The following is a 19,018-nucleotide window of genomic DNA, read 5'->3' on the forward strand; positions in this document are numbered from 1 at the left end:
GTCATTAAACACCTATCAGAATCAATTAGTGCTGCGAAATAATTCTAAACAAGTGGTTTTCCTAATGGCACACATTATGGATGCATGTCACTCTGCTTTCCCACTAAACATTAAACAAAAAGATTCATCTTAATTACTTGACAGGTCCTTTCATCTCTATGCAAGCTTTGAAGGTTTCAGATTAATATTGGTTATGCTGACAAACACATTTTTCAAGAGTTCTTCTTTGGATTGTTTGCATCCTTTATAAAAATCGTTCTAAAGCATATCCTGTTATGACCTGTATGTTACAGGCATCCTGAGTGGGGTGAAAACTTGCTGTTGTTTTATCTCTCAAAAGTCAAACTACAATGGCAAATACAGCAACGGAGACTGAACTATGACTTTTCTTCAGTGCATTACTGTGAAGAGCACTGTGATCATTAAATTCAGCAATCCCACAGTCGGCTTTCCTCCTAATACTTTGATTCCACCGTTTTTGTATTTTTTTTTTGAAAGCCTTTGATGGTCAAAGCTGTATGTGCTCAAACTTGTAAGGCCAATAAACACAGCAGAAGTGGAAATGTAATTATGTGATAAACACAGTCTTTATATTTGGCAGAGGAGCTGCTCGATCCACTTTGTCAGTTTGATTCCCGAGAATACCTCGTCCTCGCAATCACGTCAGCGCAGATGGTAGGCATTCCTCCTGCAGCGGCTAATGACTGTGTGTGCCAGCGCACGAAGTGTGTTTTTACTCAGCGAGAGCTAATTTAATGCTGAGTGCCAGTGCTGAATGCAGCCAGCCTCACACTGCTGTACCTTGTAGTCTTTCCCATATACTGTTCTATTCCTTTGTATCAACCAAGAATTCAAAGTAGCAGACAAAAATGTCTTCTTGTTAGCCACAAAACTTGTTTTAATTTCTGTCCGTGCACTTTTTTTTTTAACTTGTTTTGACTTATTACTGCATGGAGATGTTTTTATAACTTCATTAATTACTGTAGATTATTAAGTGTGGTCTTGGGATTAGGGTTGCAAGCCTGTAAGAGTTTTATAACCTTAAGGTTACAGTTTAGTTTAACCTATTAAAAAAAATATATTGTAGATCGTAGCATGTTGATTTGTTATTCACTGCTTTGTTGCATTTGTTTGCAGGAGGGTGCAGTTTACGTGGTTTACATTCGCAAGGGCAAACCAATCATTTCTAATTCTCGACAATGTCTCAATCAATAATATATAATCTATTTTAAAGCACTTACCACATAGCTAACGCCTGATTTTGAATTCCATTGTGTTTTGGCAAGTGTGTCTGCGTGTCTTTGAATGAGTTAATCCAGTTAGTGCATGTGTCTGCCAGGCCACATCAGAATAAATGATGGGTCCCTGTGTGATGATGAATGGTAATTTAGATTTAACATAACTGGACTAACGAGCGCACTAATGACTCCAAAGCTAGCCTGGACAGCTCTCACTCTACAGGCTCACGCCTTGCATCCCAATGAGATGGGGAAAGGGCACCCAACTATGTGCACATGCAGCGAAACACACACAGAGTAGAAAAAAAACATGCAGAAGTGTCTTAATAAATTCATGCATACGCAATCATAAATTCATAAACGGCTCTGGCAGCGAAGCACATCCCATACACATGTACACATGCACCAAAACCACACACACACACCACATAAGCTAAGTATGTATGTTTCTGAGAACTCATTGAGTAGTTGCGAGAAGCGATGTCAGGCGGAGAGGAAGCTGATTAATTAATAATTATTCATCGGCCGGTTTTCAACCAGTTGAATTAGATGCAGTTTTTGTTCACTGATCTTTTGACTCGCTTTTTTTCCCTCTCTTGACAACGAAGATTAATGAAAATAAATGATAAGTACTTGATCATTTTCAGATATAAATAGATTTAATCACTTCATTAAAAAGAGGGTGAATTTTCACTTAATCGTTTATCTTTAGATCTGAAAGAATTACGTTTTTAAGGTGATGAGACTTTGTTGCGTGTTTCACTACAAAGTCACTGCACTCAATTACGCTAATGAACCTTGGCATTTTAATTGTGCTGCTTTTTGAGAAAAAAAACACATCCTTGAGACAAAGAACCCCACCATTAACATTTCCACAGGCCAGTAACACGTACAACTGCTTTGTCTGTACAGAAGCCGCCTGTTCATCCGAACTATAGTTTCTCTGTTGAATATGATATTCCTATGGTATTCAATGTGGGATGTTACACCCACGTAAAGTGAAAAGCCAAAATCGGCATGCAGTGCTCCTGAAGTGCTAGCCTGGTCACTCATGAGGAAATTAATATGGAATTAATAATTAAAAAATGCAGAAACTTATTGTCTGTAATTGTTTTGGTACGTTTATGTTAACAAAGTGGTACAAACAGCATCAGTTGCAAGGCAATTAACAGCCTCTTTATTAAAATGATGCTAGTTTAAAGGTATGTTGCGTATCATTTGCATACATCTTTTTAAATCTAAAAATGAATATATTTTGTATATTTACAGCCACAAAGAGCAAATATGTAAAATAAAACTGAAGCAAAAACTGCATATTTTTAAATAGTGTAAGTGGTCCATCTTTCTGCTGATTGCACGCAAAACTTTCAAGTACGGATGGAGGGGGGAGGGGGTTGAGAAAGGACTGAGCTTTAAAGATGGCAAGAAGCAGAACAGGTGTCGTGGCAATGATGCCCACTGAACTGAATTTTATTTCTTTAAACACTGATGTTTTTATTAATTGCAACCAAGACCGATAGAAAAATCGACATGCGCAAAAACAGACAGATGAAGGCGGGAGAGGCAAAATGGTTTGAAAGAAAAATCAGAAAGGAGAGCGAGAGTCCGCCATTTACATGACATGCCCATATGCACATCACAAACACACAGAGAGCTAAGAGGTCTGAGAAGCACTCAGAAGAGCTGTGGATCAGCTGCATATTTTATGATCACTTTTCTCGGCGAAGCACAACTTTCTGTACCGCTAAGAAAGAAAAACGAGAGGGACAGAGTGAGAAAAAGAAAAGTGAAGCGCATGTGTGTGTGTAGCATTGAGGTTTTGGCCGACGACTGTCATAATTCATAAGGGAAGACGGACAGAGTTGCTCAGTGCACTGTAACTTCACAAGGTGACTTTCACTTTGCCTGTAACTCCCTTTTTCAAACACAGACTCGGTTATGCAAACTGTCACATATTTCTTCATCTAAATGTCTTATTACCTGTTCCCTTTGTCTTTATACTTTTCCTCTTCTTTTTCCCAGTCATGTATACCTCCTCTGTCCATTTACCTTCCTTTTAATTCCCGCTTCCCTCTCATCTTTTAGATGATTTACCCGCATCTCTTCTGCTAATTTCTGTCATTTAAGTGTTTTGGCCTTTTCAACCACACCCACCCAACCTTTCATCAATGTTTATAACATATATAAATAAACTTATTTCCATGTTAATGTCAAATAATGGTAAGTCAAGCTGTGAGATCATGTATTTGCGATAGTTTGGTGATAATTTTTACAATCACAGAGACCAAAGTGACCTATTTTTCCTACTTTTTATTTGTTTGTTGCTTTATGTGTACGTCCAGCTTGAAAGCAGGAGGCAATAAATTATGTTTCCACCTACTGAGCTGTTGACCTCTTCACTGATTGAGACTCCGTACTTGAATCAGTTTGGCTGCAAGCTTAAAAACATAAGAAATGGTGAAATAGGAATCGTGATGTTTCCAGCAGCACTGTTTAAGGAAATAATCTCATGCACTGCACTGTGCTTTCTTTATGAGAATGATGTGTCCTGGCCGAGCTGATCTAACACTTTAATGCCACATTAAGGTGAAAAGGCATTGTCTGTGTTGCACTCATATAGGCTTATACTGTGTTATGTTATATATGTTATGTTATAGTTGATTAAAACAATTAAAACATCAAAAATAAGAAACTGTTTTAAAAAAAATTGTTAACCCATGTTTCATTTGGCAACCAAACTTTGGGAATTTTATTGATTTATCTATATAAGTACTGTAATATAAAAATACCCATGTGGTTTGACTTAAATGGCGCATGATGCATGAATATCTTCATCTGCCTTCCAGCTTTTCTAATGGTTGCTTCAGCTGAACTGAAAACAGTCACAATGCAAAATAAATCAACTCTTTGTTAAGATTAGTTAACGGAAAATGTTTGGTCCACTGTACGTAAAGTAACTTTTGCCGTGAGTGTAATTTAAACCTAATGCCAGTCCAAATAAAGCAGTTGTTTGTACAGCTCCAGTGGTACAACTGTCAAAATTAAACAACAGTTCGTGGGTACAGAAAACCACGTGCACATGTGTGTGTATATGCGCTACCCTTACATGTCAGAATATCCCCGGTGCAGTTGGTGTGTCTCTAGCCTCAGTGCCCCCAGTAACGATTGCATTGCTGTGGTTGCCTCCTGCCTCCAGATCTGTCTCGTATCCGTGACGCGTGGGTGCTGGATTGAAGCCCCCGAAACAAACCTCGCTCAAAACTAAAGTTTAGTAATACAGAAAATGGTGATGTGTGTAGGTGTGTGCGCTTGTGCATACTGCAGATGATTCAGAACCAAATTCCCCATAAGTGGATGCATGTTTTCAAGTGTCTTTGTCAATGCTTGTCCATGTTTGTGCACACGCGTGTGTGTGTGTCCGAGTGCGTATATGCACAGTGGGGTCAGAAGAGAACAAAGCAGTGCAGCTTTCTGCTGTTCAGTGATTTTGGTTTGGCTGGCCTTTCGGCTTCTCTTTGAGTCAGCGGGCTCAGCAGAGCCATCACACCCTGGCAACAACCAGCACCCTGGCGAAGACAGAGGGTCTGACCTGAAAGAGAAGGATGAGGCACAGTGGGAAGGAAGGAAGGAAAGAAACAGAGAAAGAAAGAAAGGCAGCGGGTCAAAATGAGAAAATGAAAGAGGGTCAGTAGCAGTCAGAAACTAAAAGTTTAGAAACAGCTGTATAAAATGTACTGGGAGGGTGGGTATGGAAAGAAAAGAGAGAAAATCAATGGAGAGGAGCTGAGCTAAGTATGCAAGGTAGCTACTGTTTTCAAAATAACGACTTTTTTTGGGGATGGGTGGGTGAAAAGTTGTGGAAGAGGAAGAACATGCTGGGAGGATATAGAGAATGAAAAGCAGGCCTTCAAAAGAGAGAGAGAGGCACTGTGACGGCTATTTTTCCACTGGAATGGCAATAGTGGGTTTGTGAGGAGCCAGATTTGCTTTGGGAGGAAAAAAACCCTGAACTCTATAAATTATTTAAGGAGTTAAAAAAGAAAGGGTAAAGTGAAAAAGGTGCATGTGATTAAGAGCAAGGAGGGAAAAGTGAATATTCATAACATATTTAATGACAAAAAAAAAAAAATCTTAATACCATATTACTTGTGATGATACAGAATTTAGGGTGTAACTGTCTAAAAAATTCAGATTTTACATGTTGGTATTCCCACGAAACCACAGCAACCATGATTATTTTGTAATCCTAACCTAACCAGTCCAGTGAAAGTAAAAACAGCAAGCCTAATATCTAAAACTTTTAGTCCTACAGGGGACTTGAACTCAAATCCCATGAGGGATGGTTGTGTGTAGGATTGAAGCTAACAGCACCTCCCAGCATGAACTTTGTTGGCCTTTATGGCTGGCTGCAACATCACCATCAGGGGAATTGTGTGTCTCCCATAACAGACCTCCAAATTCACTTTCCCTTGGCATTGCTTTAAAGGTGCCAGCTCACTTTAAAAAAAAGAAAAAAAAGATTTATTTGGGTCTTTTTAGCCATTTTTTTTCAAAGGGACAGCAGAGTAGACAGGAAAACAGGGCGAAAGAGAGCAGGAAATAACTCCAGGCAGACTCAAACCCAGGCCCCTGCAGTAGCCTTTTGGCATATGGGTCTCCTGTGCAGTCCGGTGAGTAATACCGGTGGCCATGTCATCACAGTTTAAACAAATTAGGCAACACCAGTTCTTTACCGCTTGACATCATTTGACATATTTATATGATATGATTTTGGAAAGAGGAATAGGTGGCAGTAAAAACAAGTAAGGAGCACTGACAGTGGCTCAACATTTTCGCTGGCCAAATACAACCTACCAAATCTTGGTTGGTGATAATTTCTTTTCACCTTGTTGTCCATTCCATCCAGCTGTTTTACATATACAGACATCTAAAACTAAATATACATCATTTAAATATCCATTTTTTAAATATTTGTGCTGCTGAAATGAGCTGAAATGAGACATTTTTAACTTTGGTTTTGGTTCTGTTTAATAAAAGATTGCATAATGAAGGAGAGAGGAGGTGAGGCAGTGTAAAAAATTTAAACAGCCATGCAGGTAACACATTAAGTCAGTACCAGCCGATTTACACAGAGGGAGGGAACGGGTAACGCAGAGCTTATGCAGAGGTGGGACTAGCTTCAGATATCGGAAGAGCTCGATGCCAGCAGCCTGACCCACGCACAATTAATCACATCCCACTGGGTGGCAGGACAGGAAAGAGGAGGAGAGATGGTGATGAGGGAGAGGAGGAAGAGAGAGTGAAAGGAGATTTAAGATGGAAGTCAAGCAGGGCTAGAAGACAATTGAGAAAAGATGGGAGGAAAATAAAAGAACAAGGGAGGAGGGGAGTCAAAGAAGAGAGGCAATCTGCAATCTAATTTGTTGTCATTTAAGGTGTAATGGTCTCTTCAGTAGCTTTTTATGTAGATGTCTTCCAACCTTTCTAATACCCAATTTTCTTCCTTTTGTTTTTTCTTTCTTTTTTCTAGTACTCCTCCAAGATTTTCATTTTAGAAGCCCATATTATATTGCATTCATTATTCGTTTTTAATACAGGGCTGAATGATTATGAAATATCACAAAGCAAAAACCTGGCATTGTGTTCTTACACACACATTCACATACACACACACAAATAAGCCCCTGAGCTGCTCACTCTCGGATGCACACATACAACTCCCTGCCAAACCACATGGAATTGTCCGGTGATGAACATGATGTGGTCCCGTTTACATAGTGTCAGCTAATTTGATTAAAATCAACATCATCAGTTTGTGGTGTCAGGGAACGGTTTTATAATCTTACCCCACATGCGGGCTTTCAATTACACCCCACTTCAAGAAGCCTGGATGTTTCACCAGGATTTCCTTACTATTTCAGTGATTTATATAACTCTTTTCCAGGAATTTGGTACACTAACAGGCATAGTTTTTTTTCCCCCTTCGTCCTTCTGAAAAGCTTGCAGCAGTCAGCACCCACTGGTCTCAGTGAGGAATAATGCAAACATCATTATTCAGTTAATTCAAGCACCAATACGGCAGCCTTTTCTTCCCTCTCTTCCTCTTCCAGCCTGTTTTTGTGCAACTATATAAAAATAACAGACCATTTTTATAATGTCAACATTTCACTCAAAAATGATTTGTACTTTACTGTTTTGTACATCAAATAAAAAGTGGTCACTCGTGTACTCATTTGTCATAATTTTAGACTTAAACAAAATTTGGTTAAAAAATAGCTACTAATTTTCTCAACCTCTCAGTGCTTTTTTGGGTTGGGTTGTAAACAGTTCAGCTTTCCCAGAGTGGTTTCCAACAGCAACACTCTGGAAATGTCAATTTTCTCAGAGATGAGTGGGGTAAATTGAGCGACTTTGGTTGTTCAAACACTCGAAAGTTTATTAAACCAGTCCGCTTAGCTCGCACACGCACATGCACGCATTTATGCGTTGAACAACACGTATACACAAAGGACCAAAAGCTCACACACACACACATACTTGACAGGTACAAACAGAACACACATGCAGGATTTAACACCAGGCTGCCAGGGTAAAGTAGGCATTAAATCCCGTGGGAAAGTTTAAAAAAAAAGAGACAATTCAAGTACAAAAAGCTCTTACTCAAAGAGCTTTACTTCTTTTCCAAAAGCCGTAAAGTCTGTTTGCAGACGTCATAGCCTTTTATAGATGTGTTATAGTGTTAAAGTCATAAGGGTCAAAAATCACTTACAAGTAAGAATCTCCTCATCAAAAGACATGGATACAAGGACAGGAGCATTCATTGATATATTCCATTTCTTTCTCTGTGGCTGACACTTTCAGCATCCTCCCACACACACAATCTAACACATACACTTATGAAGATACTCTAGTTTTCATTCAAAGAGTTGCATCCTTGAAATCCCTTTGTCTGCCCACAAAACATACCCACAGACAAAGCAATAAATGCAAAACACAACATTGCAAGCACAGATACACACACTCCCACATATGCGCACCTACGTGTGCAGAAACACTGCACAGGGCTGCACCATTGCGTGACTCTCTGTGACTGATTACTTCAAGGGTCGGTGGTCTGACTGTCTGACTCAGCTGTCCAGCCCTAAACATACACCTGTGCACACAGACATGTACATACACAAGCATATTTATCTCTAGATGTCCCTATAGACAGACCCCTCCACTTGTCTGTCTGTCATTAGGTGAAGGAGCAAATCCTTAAAGGGTTAAATGGACATGACCTATTTGATTGACATACATTATAAGGTCCCTCCTTGTTGCTTCTCAGTAATAAAAGTGTGAGGTATGTAGAAGGTAGGCAAATGTGGCATTGAAGTGTCCGTGCATTTCATTTTGCCTTCTCTCCTTAAAGCTGTAATGAGGTCTGGGGGAAGATGTTGAGAGCTCTTCAGGCAACTCAAAGAGTCTTTTAGGCCTTTCGATAGTCAGCCCCTTTACAGCGTCTGTGTGGGAAAGCACTCAGAGGAATAAACTCCAGTCAGAATATATATATTTATATATATATATATATATATATATATCCCCCCCAATCATCCCAAATCAGCCTAGGATCACTGAAACATAATGGATACATATCTCGTTTTTAATCTGTACAAAATCTGTCTGTTAATGGCACAGTGTGGAGCAGGTTACTGTAGGTTTTGGCCAGATTTGTCTCATTATTTGGCCTCCTCCCTGTGATCCTAACCAGCGGGCTGTAGCTTTGTAAAAACATTATACATATATTGCACCACACGATATATTTAAATATGGTATCATGTAGTAGTTACATAAATGCTTATGTGAGGAGATAAACAATATGTTGTAAATACAAGGAGCTTCCAGGTCAGAGGCTGAATTTAAACCTTTTAACACTCCATACTCATGCAAAATCAATGCTTACATTGGCTTTGCAGTTAATTTTAATACATGCTTTGAATAAGAATCAACATTCATCTCTGACACAAATTGTACTTGCTTTAACTTATCCACCCCATTTGCTTTTCAACTCATTTTATTTTCAGCCAAATAACATTTTACATTTAATCTGTCCAATCAATATTTTTTCAGTCACGGCACTGGAATTCCAATTTCATCCTGAAAAGATTCAATTTAAAAACAGGCATATTTGCTTGATTGAACCTGATAACATTAACAGCAGAATAACCTTTTTTTTTTTTTTTGCATTTTATTTTAGGTATTTATATAGAATGGAATTTCACTTAGGTGTAGACATAGTGTGCTGAATGCAGGAGGTTAGTTGGAGGTCACATTACCATATTTGACAGTATCCAGCTGGTAAAAAGTATAACTAAATCTTACTCTAATTAAATTGTCCACTCCTATTATTCTTACGGTTTCTCTGTATGTAATCCTTTACGTTTGTTTAATCTCTGGCAACAGCTTTCAGACCTATTAATGTCCAAAGAAGGGGCATGAGAACTTATTGTGCTTCTGCTACAATTGCCAGACGGGCAGGCAAATAATAAAACGGAGAACAATGTAAAAATGAATAGATTAGAAGTGATGTAGTAAAGAAAGTTTATCAGAACTTTACATGCCCCACCAGGCAAATCCCCTGATAGCAGTTTTTAGGGAAATAATTTGATTTTGCAGCAAAATTGTTCCACTTTAATTGTTGGTGTCATCAGACCTCATGCTTTCAAACCGTTCATATTATGCTCTTATCTTTTCCGATACTTTTCTTGGACAAAAACCAATAAAGACCCCTGATACATCTCAGCATATGCAACAGATGTTAGAAGAAAAACCATTTACTCAACAAATTGTCAGTATGACATTAATGGCATTCATCTAATAGGACTCAGAAAAAGGAATTTGTATTCTCATATATTTGTCATGACAGAGAGTGCTCTATAATGACTGAGCCAGTTTGATCAGCTTTACTAACAAAGCAATCGTAAGCAGAGCCATACAGTTACTTTGTTATAGTTTCAGTTAATGGTTTCTTTTCATTAACAAAGGGATATTGACTTAAGATTTCAGGGTAGACTGGAAAACTGAGATAAACTGTGGTATTGCACTTGCATTAATAAAGTAGGCTCTCCCTGAGAGCTTAATAAAAAAAACATTATTTACCACCTACACTTGAATTGCTGACAGATTATACGTTGTTTTTATTTTTTATTATATATATTTTTTTAAAGAAAATTAAAGTTTGTAAAGAAAGTTTTCAGATTTAAAACATTTTTTTCATATAATTCACTTACAAGGAGAAAGTAATTACTATGTTATGGCAAACTTCACATCCTGTTTGGTGATTCAGTCATCACTCCTCTCTTTTTCACAGACCATCACTAATGTCAGTGATTACAGGAGAGACTAATCATATTAAATGTGAAGTCAATATTGGTTGTAATCACAATCATAAAGTCACAGTGTTGTGTTTTAGTGGCTGTAGTAATTCAGACATTCAGACAGTGTATTGATCTGTGTCTGTTAAGGCTGATTGAACACAATAAAGACTAATAGAAAGTTCTCTTTATTACATACATAAACTTGCACAATGGCAGACTCCCGTGTACAACTGATTATGTATGAAAATACACCCAGGCAAACCTGAGTTTAATATCTAAAAATTCTTTTTTTTAGTTATTCCCAAATGTATTTGCATTTACTGTACTCGAACAGTACGAACCTTGTGGTTACATCATTCTAAAGAGTGAGGGCATTTTATTCAATTTTAATTTCATCCCACAGTATGTCAGATAAAAGAAGACTTAGAAACACATACAAATTAAAATATTACATTGCTCTTAAGAGTCCCAGAGGCATGTAGAATTAGAAGTAACATGATTGATGAATCTATTATTCCTCACACAGCTGATTTGTGCAATGATAGCCAACAATCTTTTTTAATATTGCCTGATAAAAAAGTCATGGAAAAATAGGGAGAACAATATCAGTTAAGTTCAGTATGTATAACCTTAATTTGATCTTGCTAGTACCAGGTTGGATTCTCTCTTTGCTTCACAACTTCCTTAGTTTTTTAAAGCTTGATATGTTGTGCGTTCAGAGATGCTCTTCTTCATACCTTGGTTGTAATGAGTGGTTATGTGAGTTACTGTGGCCTTCCTATCAACTCAAAGCAGTCTGGACATTCTCGCCTGACCTCTGGCATCAACAAAGCATTTTCACCAGAGAACTGCTGCTCACTGTGTATTTTCTCTTTTTCGTAGCATTCTCTATAAAGCCTTTTCCCCTGTGTGGGAAATCCCCAGTAGATCAGCAGTTTCTGAAATATTCAGACTAGCCCATCTGGCACTAACAACCAGTTACTGAAATCACCTTTCTTTTCCATTCTTCTTGGGCTGGACTTAAGCAAGTTGTCTCGACCATGTCTACACGCTTAATACATTGGCTAGCTACCATGTGGTTGGTAGCTAATTTGAATTTTGATATTTCCGTTAACAAGCAGTTGAACAGGTGTACCTAATAAAGTGTCCAGTGATTGTTTTTGAGAATGTGCGTGCATGGGGGAGAAGAGATTGACGAGCTAGGCTTTGACCTCGGTGTGTAGGCTGCGGCAAAGACACATACGATAACATCACTCTCGTTCACACACACACAGATGCATACAAACGCGAGCGATAGCATCTCCCTGGTGGGTTGCCTCTAAAGAGTCTCCTCCATCACTGACTGCAGAAACCCTTTTACTGCAACAGAGAGATCACTGCATCGAAAGCACGCGCCTACTGAAACACGCAAGCATGTACACTACATGCTGACTCAAGAATACACACATAAAAGGATCACTCGCATGCGCACACACGTACAAACACGTAAAGACCGGCAAACACACGCACATACACAATTTCAAGAATCATGGATCTACTCTGCAATACCACTGCAGCGGTCACTGCAGCCTATCTCAAATTAAAAAGGAAAAAAAAAGCTGAATAGGCATTTTATAATAGAAACATTGTGTGTTGCGAACACTATTGTTGGAAAAGTCCTTGAGCTCTCTTTTACTGTGACTGCAAAAACAAAATGTGATTTTTCTTCCAAACTGGCTTTTCGTGTATAATTAACCTAGAAGGCAGAAATGTAGGAAAACCAAAAATCACATTAAAAGTGATACATATGAAGAGTTTGTTTCTGATGGGCGGCAAATACAAGGATAAAAGTAGAAGAGTAAAGTAAACATTTCAAAGTAAACAAATGGTGGACAGAACAATAATAATAACTAACTACTAACTAACCATCTTCTGGTGGTTTTTAGTTACAAGATTATAAAAAATATAGGAATTGAGACTACTTGGAACTACCAACGCAGGTGAAATGATTTACACATATTAAATAGCTCTGTTAACCTTCTAATATTTGTTTACTTCACACATACTTTGCACAAAAATAGCAATACATGACACTGAAAATCCAAACATAATCCCACTTTGGAGAAACATTGTAACCCAGAATGCTAATAGACAGTGCATAAACATGTTGTCTTTTACTGAACATATAGCATCACTTGTGAAGGATTTGTAACTGGGAGCCTGATTACATAGCCGGTGTTCCCGTTTGCACTGTGTTTTTTGTGGTGTAACCATAGTATGGTTTTAAGGCTGCAACCAGTTCTGACTCGAGCCATTTAAGTGCCCTAATGGAACTGGCCCTTTAAATAGTCCCTGAATACAATTATACCTCAAACATTAACTTAAATGTTAAAGCACATTTTAAGCCATGCTCAGTGTGCTTTTTCTTAATTACTATTAATAATTAGAGATTCTTAAAACACAATGGTAATGATACTTTAACTACAGCAACTTATAATATATGAAACTTGTTAAGTAAACAAAATCTTCTTGTTGTCAGATTTTGTTTACTTTAATTATTACGGAAATCGTAATATCTTCGGGAGTCCATCAATAAATTAACTACACAGCAATTTTGACTTAAATAAACTACTGAGATTTTTACTAATAACAAAATTGATACAAAAATAAGGCAAACAACCTGATTATATATGTGTAGGAAATATTTATTATGTATGAAATATTGTTCGTTACCACTGTTACAAAAACAAAGAAACTGTCACTATGATAGAAGTTGAAGAAACTTGTATAGAGAGCGAGCTTCACTATTAAGCTGAACGTATTTAATAAACTTAGAGAAAAGCCTCCCTCAAACAGCTGGAAGCAACAAAATCATTGGCCAAACATAAGTAACTTAAGTAAGTAAGCAAAATGATTTCATATCTTATCTAACAATCACTCAGCGTCTCACAATTCCTGTCTTTGCATTTTTTTAAGATCCCTTCAAATCAAGGAATACCTAATTGTTTTTGCAGGCGTAGTTGTGGCTTAAGGCGTGTAAAATACGCTGGGAAACATGGCCACAATATAAAACATAGTCATGGACTTTTAAATGATGTATTTAGTGTTTACCTTGGCGTAAGTCACTTCAGTCACTACTTTATTAAGGCAGAAAGAAGTGAAGGGGGCTGAACAGGGTGAGTGGGAAAATAACTGACAGGGAAATTGCAGGGGGAAATTATTGTTATTCCACAATTAAATTATATATACTGGGTGGAATCACCCCTGACAGGGCTGACCATAGCAGTGCTCCTGATGTGTGTGTGTGTGTGTGTTTGTGTGTGTGTGTAGGTGTGTGTGCGTGTGTGTGCATTTGAGAGTGAGTGTGAAACTTTATCCGTCTACCAAGGCCACTGAGGCTATACTGGCAAGGAGGAGGATGTGGAAAGAGAATCGGAAGGAGAGAGAATTAAAGAGAAAGAAAAGTAGTAACATCAACAGAGTGAAGCAAAAACAGTCTATTTTAAGGCTGAGTGGGTGTTAGTAAAAACACAGCAAACCCCCCTGTAATGAACCTATTTGGACCAGTGGTGACGACAATACAGTATTTAAAATAAACCATCCTTGATTTTTGTGGTTGAAATCAAACCTGGGTGACACTGTATGTTTAAGCATAAACATAATGCAGATGCTGTGAAAAGTCCTTTCATCTTGAAATTCGGCCATTTCTCAGAGAAATTTGACCTCGTCCTTGTCTTAAAGCATTAAAAACACACTGTCAAACATGAAAAATGAACGGGTTTCAGATATAAAAAATGACCACTCAGTCTTCATTCTTCTCGAAACAATGACTCTTTGAATACACAAGGTTTCGGGTGATATGTAAAGTAAACTAGGCCCATTTTCTATCCAGTAAAATTAATGATCCATGAAACTTGGGGAAAAAAACAAAGAAAATGGTTACACTGGCTTGTGTGGATGTTGGCTTCAACAAGCCACCAGAAAAATTATAATGTAATATAAATTTTGGAAATCCCGGGTATTCTATTGTAACAAGGATCACTCATTAACTCATGACTTCACTGTGTACTTTGTCCCGTGAAAAATTGACTTCAGGCCATTTGAACAGTCCTGCATGTTCTGATGAAGGGGGTCATAATTTTTTTTAATGTTCTCCCCACATCAATTTGGAAGTTTCTATTTTGATTATATAGAATCAGTGGTACAAAATCTGTTTTTAATTCAATGTAAAAAGAAGATTTAGAAGTAAAATCTTCTACTTTTACTTCTACTTTTAATCTTCTTATTTTACCTTTCTTACAGTGCAAGCAGTTTCCTGTGTGTAAATGTTGAGAAGATTTCTGGGGGGGGGGTTTCTTAGTGAACCCGTTATGTAAATTTGTCCACTGTTGCTTCATATTGTATTTTAATTTGGATGAACTTGTGGATGCTTATTTACAGCTTAATTATATGCTCTTGCTCTTGAGTAGTCAAATCCACTTGAAATCGCCATCTGGGAAGTGAAATTGGTATATTGTGATGTAAATTCTTAGTGGATAAATTTGTTGGGTCATGAAAAACAAGCAGGTATCTGAACATCCCTTGTGCTCTCCATCTAGTGACGAAATTTGACTTGGACCCAAGTCGACCCTTGAAGACTAGTGGACACAGAAAGTATAATTAGGGCTTTAGTTGTTTTAGAAAGGTGACATATAAAAGGGAAAAACTGAACCCTTAAAACCTAATTAAAGACATTCATGACTTTGTTAGGCTAAGAGGGCATTTTGCTGGCATATTTGGCTTTACTTGTCCCCTTTAGAAGGAAAAATCACTGCAAATCAGTACAAAATTGTTCTGAGTGATCACCTGCTGCTAGTAGAGTTTCAGAGTCTTATAAAGTCAATAGTAGGACACACCAGTGTTAATGTGGTTGCACAATATCAACAACAGTAGTTTTCTTTTTTTAATTGCCACATATCTATATCCTGCCTACCACATGTACTTTGCTTTTACGATTAAGTCTGATTGATCACTGCTATTTTCTTCATTTTTCTGTCCATATCCTTACACAAAAAATTCAGAGAATCAATAAGTGTTGTTTTTCTTCAACACACTGTGTGTATGTGTGTGTTTGGCTGTAATGACAGTCAGGCTTGTTTTTCATTCTGCTTTATGTCGATACTACATATGAGACACAGTGTAGTATATGAGGCAGCTAATAGGCAGAGACAGAGGTGACCTGCTTATGAGATAGGAGAAGAGTGTGGGTTTATATGTACATGTATTAATAAATAATGAGATAACAGTATATGCTCTGTATGTGATGGCGTTGCACATAATCAAAAGGTCTAAATTCAGACATTTTTTGCATTTTTCTCTTGAAGAGATTTAATGAAATTGATGGCTTTTACTGAGCAGTTTCTTTATGTACAAAAAAGAAACAATAGACCAATAAGCCGTCCTGTGCATTTTTTTTTCTTAGTAAACTGACTAAATATCTAGCAACATTCATTGTAGTTCAGTTATATAGGTGAAATAGGTTTTGAGCATGTCCAACTCTGGGAGTCAGTGGGGCGGACCCAGAACACGCTGGAGAGATTACATCTTTCAGCTGTCTTGGGAAAGCCTCAGTATTCCCCCATAAGAGCTTGAGGCAGTCGCTGGGGAAAAGGAATTCAGAAAGTCTTCTTAGACTGCTTCCTCCACAACCCGGACCCTGATAAATGGTGGAAAACAGATGATGAAGAAGTAAATTCTCACAAACATTTAGAGTTTCAAATACTTGGTAAATGTAATAATTTACTCTTGTTGAGCTGTAGTGTTTGGTTAAATATAATAGTTGAACAACAAAGATTGTTTTCCCTCTTATAGGTCGCTTTTTGGAAGAACTCTTTATTCTTTATTGGAACTCCTCAGATGTACTTTGAAATCTTTTCGGGGTTCTCGATTCACAGCTCTGAAACCCGTTTGAAGCCTGTGTCCTCTATCATTTATTAATTTTTTGAGAAGTAGTAGGAGTGCTGTGTATTGGCACTGTGATACTTCTTTATTTTAATACCTGTATCACATATTTTTTGTAGCTGTCTGTGTTATTTTTTATTATTTTTTCATTCATTCCAAAGGAAACCGTATTTTGATCGCTTACATATTGCAGAACTAACAATAAAATGACTTTGACTTGGATTTAAACCTTCTATTGCAGTGAAATATTTTCTGACAGTTTTAACTATCAGACCAGTGAGTTGCGCCAAGATTGGCTTTTGGTAAGAAACTGCATCTCTGATTTCCTCTCCCTATGTTTTTGTGTGTCCAGCACTCTCAACAACAACAACATCACCCTCATCCCACTGTCCAGCTTCAACCACATGCCAAAGCTGCGGACACTGTGAGTATTACACACTCTGACATACACAATCAACCACAAAGAGAAATCTTCAAACATATACTGTAGACACTGATACACAAGGACTCTGTGACTGTTTTATTACATATTAATATGCACCTTGTACATTTAATGCACACGACTCAACTCAAAAGTGAGCACTACATAGGTGATGCTTAGTTCCATATGCATACCACATAATGAAATGCACACATATAAAAGATGGAGGCAGAGTGTGTGATTGGCTAATCTTGCCATAATAAGAGACTGACTCTTCTATTGTTTCATGACTGTGAATAATCATGTGGCCATTACGTACACACAGGCACACATAAAGACTTTCAGACAAATACACAGAGATGAATACAAATATGTGCATGTACCACACAGACACACACATGCACACTTGAGTAATGGTAACCTCATTAATGCCACAAGAAAGACTTGTTTAGGCTCTATAGTTCAATCTGCTTTGATTCATTAAAAGAAACCTCTCTTACTGATGTTACTGACGTGAACACACACACATACAAACACACTATTGTGGTCCAGCAAGAACCAAAGCCAAATTATCATCTCTGACTGATTTAAAGGGGGCTTTGATTTGTTTGTGTGTATGTGTGCATTATCTGCTTAGTTGTGTGGACGAGATCTTTCAGTTGCCAAGGTGATGGCACAACATCTCGAGGGAGTCTCTAATCGTAATCTCGTGGGACTTTCTGTGAGACAGACCGTGGGTTGCATTCCTTCTGGCCACACTGGGGTTGAATTCTGCCAAACCATGGCATGCACCAAATGGGATTTCCTCCCCGAATCATCATTTTCTAAGAGGCTCTTGTGTGGTCACACCGCTCTACTTAACATTTTGAAATGGGGATTTTTAAACATAAAACCCAGCTAAATACAAGCAGGATAACATTTACACAGATCCATTTATCTTTCACAGCCATTTTTGTGCTTCAACTTTTGACCGACAACGACCATCAATAGCCAATCACATAGCGGGGTTTCCATTTTTCCTGCATGCTGCTGCAACTCTAGTGGCAATACAGCTTGAAATCAGGCTTTTAAAATTGGATTTCAGGCAGCAGCACAGCTACACAGTTGCCAGCAGATTGAGTACAGAGTTACCAATATCCAATATCTTTTAATCAGAGACCCTCGTCCGCTTCTGTTTTCTGTCAACACTGAGTGACTGTCTCCTCTGATTTCCACGTTCTTCCTCTTCCCTGTTTCTGCTTCATATTTGTCCCATCTTCCTCCGATGTTCTACAGTATGTCTCATATTCCGAGTCTTTTTTTTAATCACTTTCTTCCCTTCATTTTTCTCTAAAATGTCTTTACTCGCCTCATTATCTCCATTGGTTTTCTCCCTCCTGGTATAGTCTGGATCCTTTTATTGTTTCCTTTGTCCTTTCAATCTTTTTTTCCACACTTGTCTTATTCTGTTACTTTTCTTGTCTTGTATTTTTCCTACCGCTCCCTTTCTTTCTATGCCTCATGTTAGCCCCCTACCTCTCTACCACATCTCCTTTACGTCCAGTATCCATCCCCCTCTGCTTTTTCCCCTGTCTTGCATCTTTCTCTCTATTAAATTTTTTAACCGTTCTCTTTTGCCACCCTCAGATCTCAGTATTGAATTTGATGCCTTTATAAAAACGACTCATTCAATCAAATCTTTAGAGATGTCCCTGATATGATTAGCAGAGAAGTTCTGGAAGTGCGTGTATGTGTTTGTGCACGTAAAAACTTCTTTGAGGAAAAAGTGGTTCACCTTCCCTGAAGCTATAATCCATATTGCTTTCTCTTTTTCTTCAGTGTCCATGTAGCCTATTAGTAGTAATGGTATCACATCATGGTATCTTTCATTCACAAACTTGACCCAGTGGAAAGATCAGAACTCCTACTGCTACTTTTCTGTGTGGGTGTTATATGGGGCACAACTGTTCTCAAGATGTGTCCAGTAACCCCCCAGCATGACTCTAAGAATAAACACACACATATGTAGACACACATTCATTTACATAGCCAGCTTGCACAACGCCTCTAGTCACTTGCAACCAACAACACCAACAGATGCATTC

The 19,018-nt window shown here is 38.0% G+C and overlaps 1 protein-coding gene across 2 annotated transcripts in view; it reads left to right on the forward strand.

Annotated features, from left to right (window-relative positions):
• slit3 (slit homolog 3 (Drosophila)) overlaps positions 1-19,018 on the forward strand; it is a 229,056-nt gene that overhangs the window by 143,311 nt on the left and 66,727 nt on the right. For both annotated transcript variants that reach the window (XM_005467284.4, XM_025910322.1), the window contains one exon: positions 16,866-16,937. In XM_005467284.4, the coding sequence (XP_005467341.1) occupies positions 16,866-16,937 (72 nt within the window). The remainder of the gene's footprint in view (positions 1-16,865; positions 16,938-19,018) is intronic.

This window comes from Oreochromis niloticus, linkage group LG2 (assembly GCF_001858045.2).
Source record: "Oreochromis niloticus isolate F11D_XX linkage group LG2, O_niloticus_UMD_NMBU, whole genome shotgun sequence".
NCBI classification, from domain to species: Eukaryota; Metazoa; Chordata; class Actinopteri; order Cichliformes; family Cichlidae; genus Oreochromis; species Oreochromis niloticus.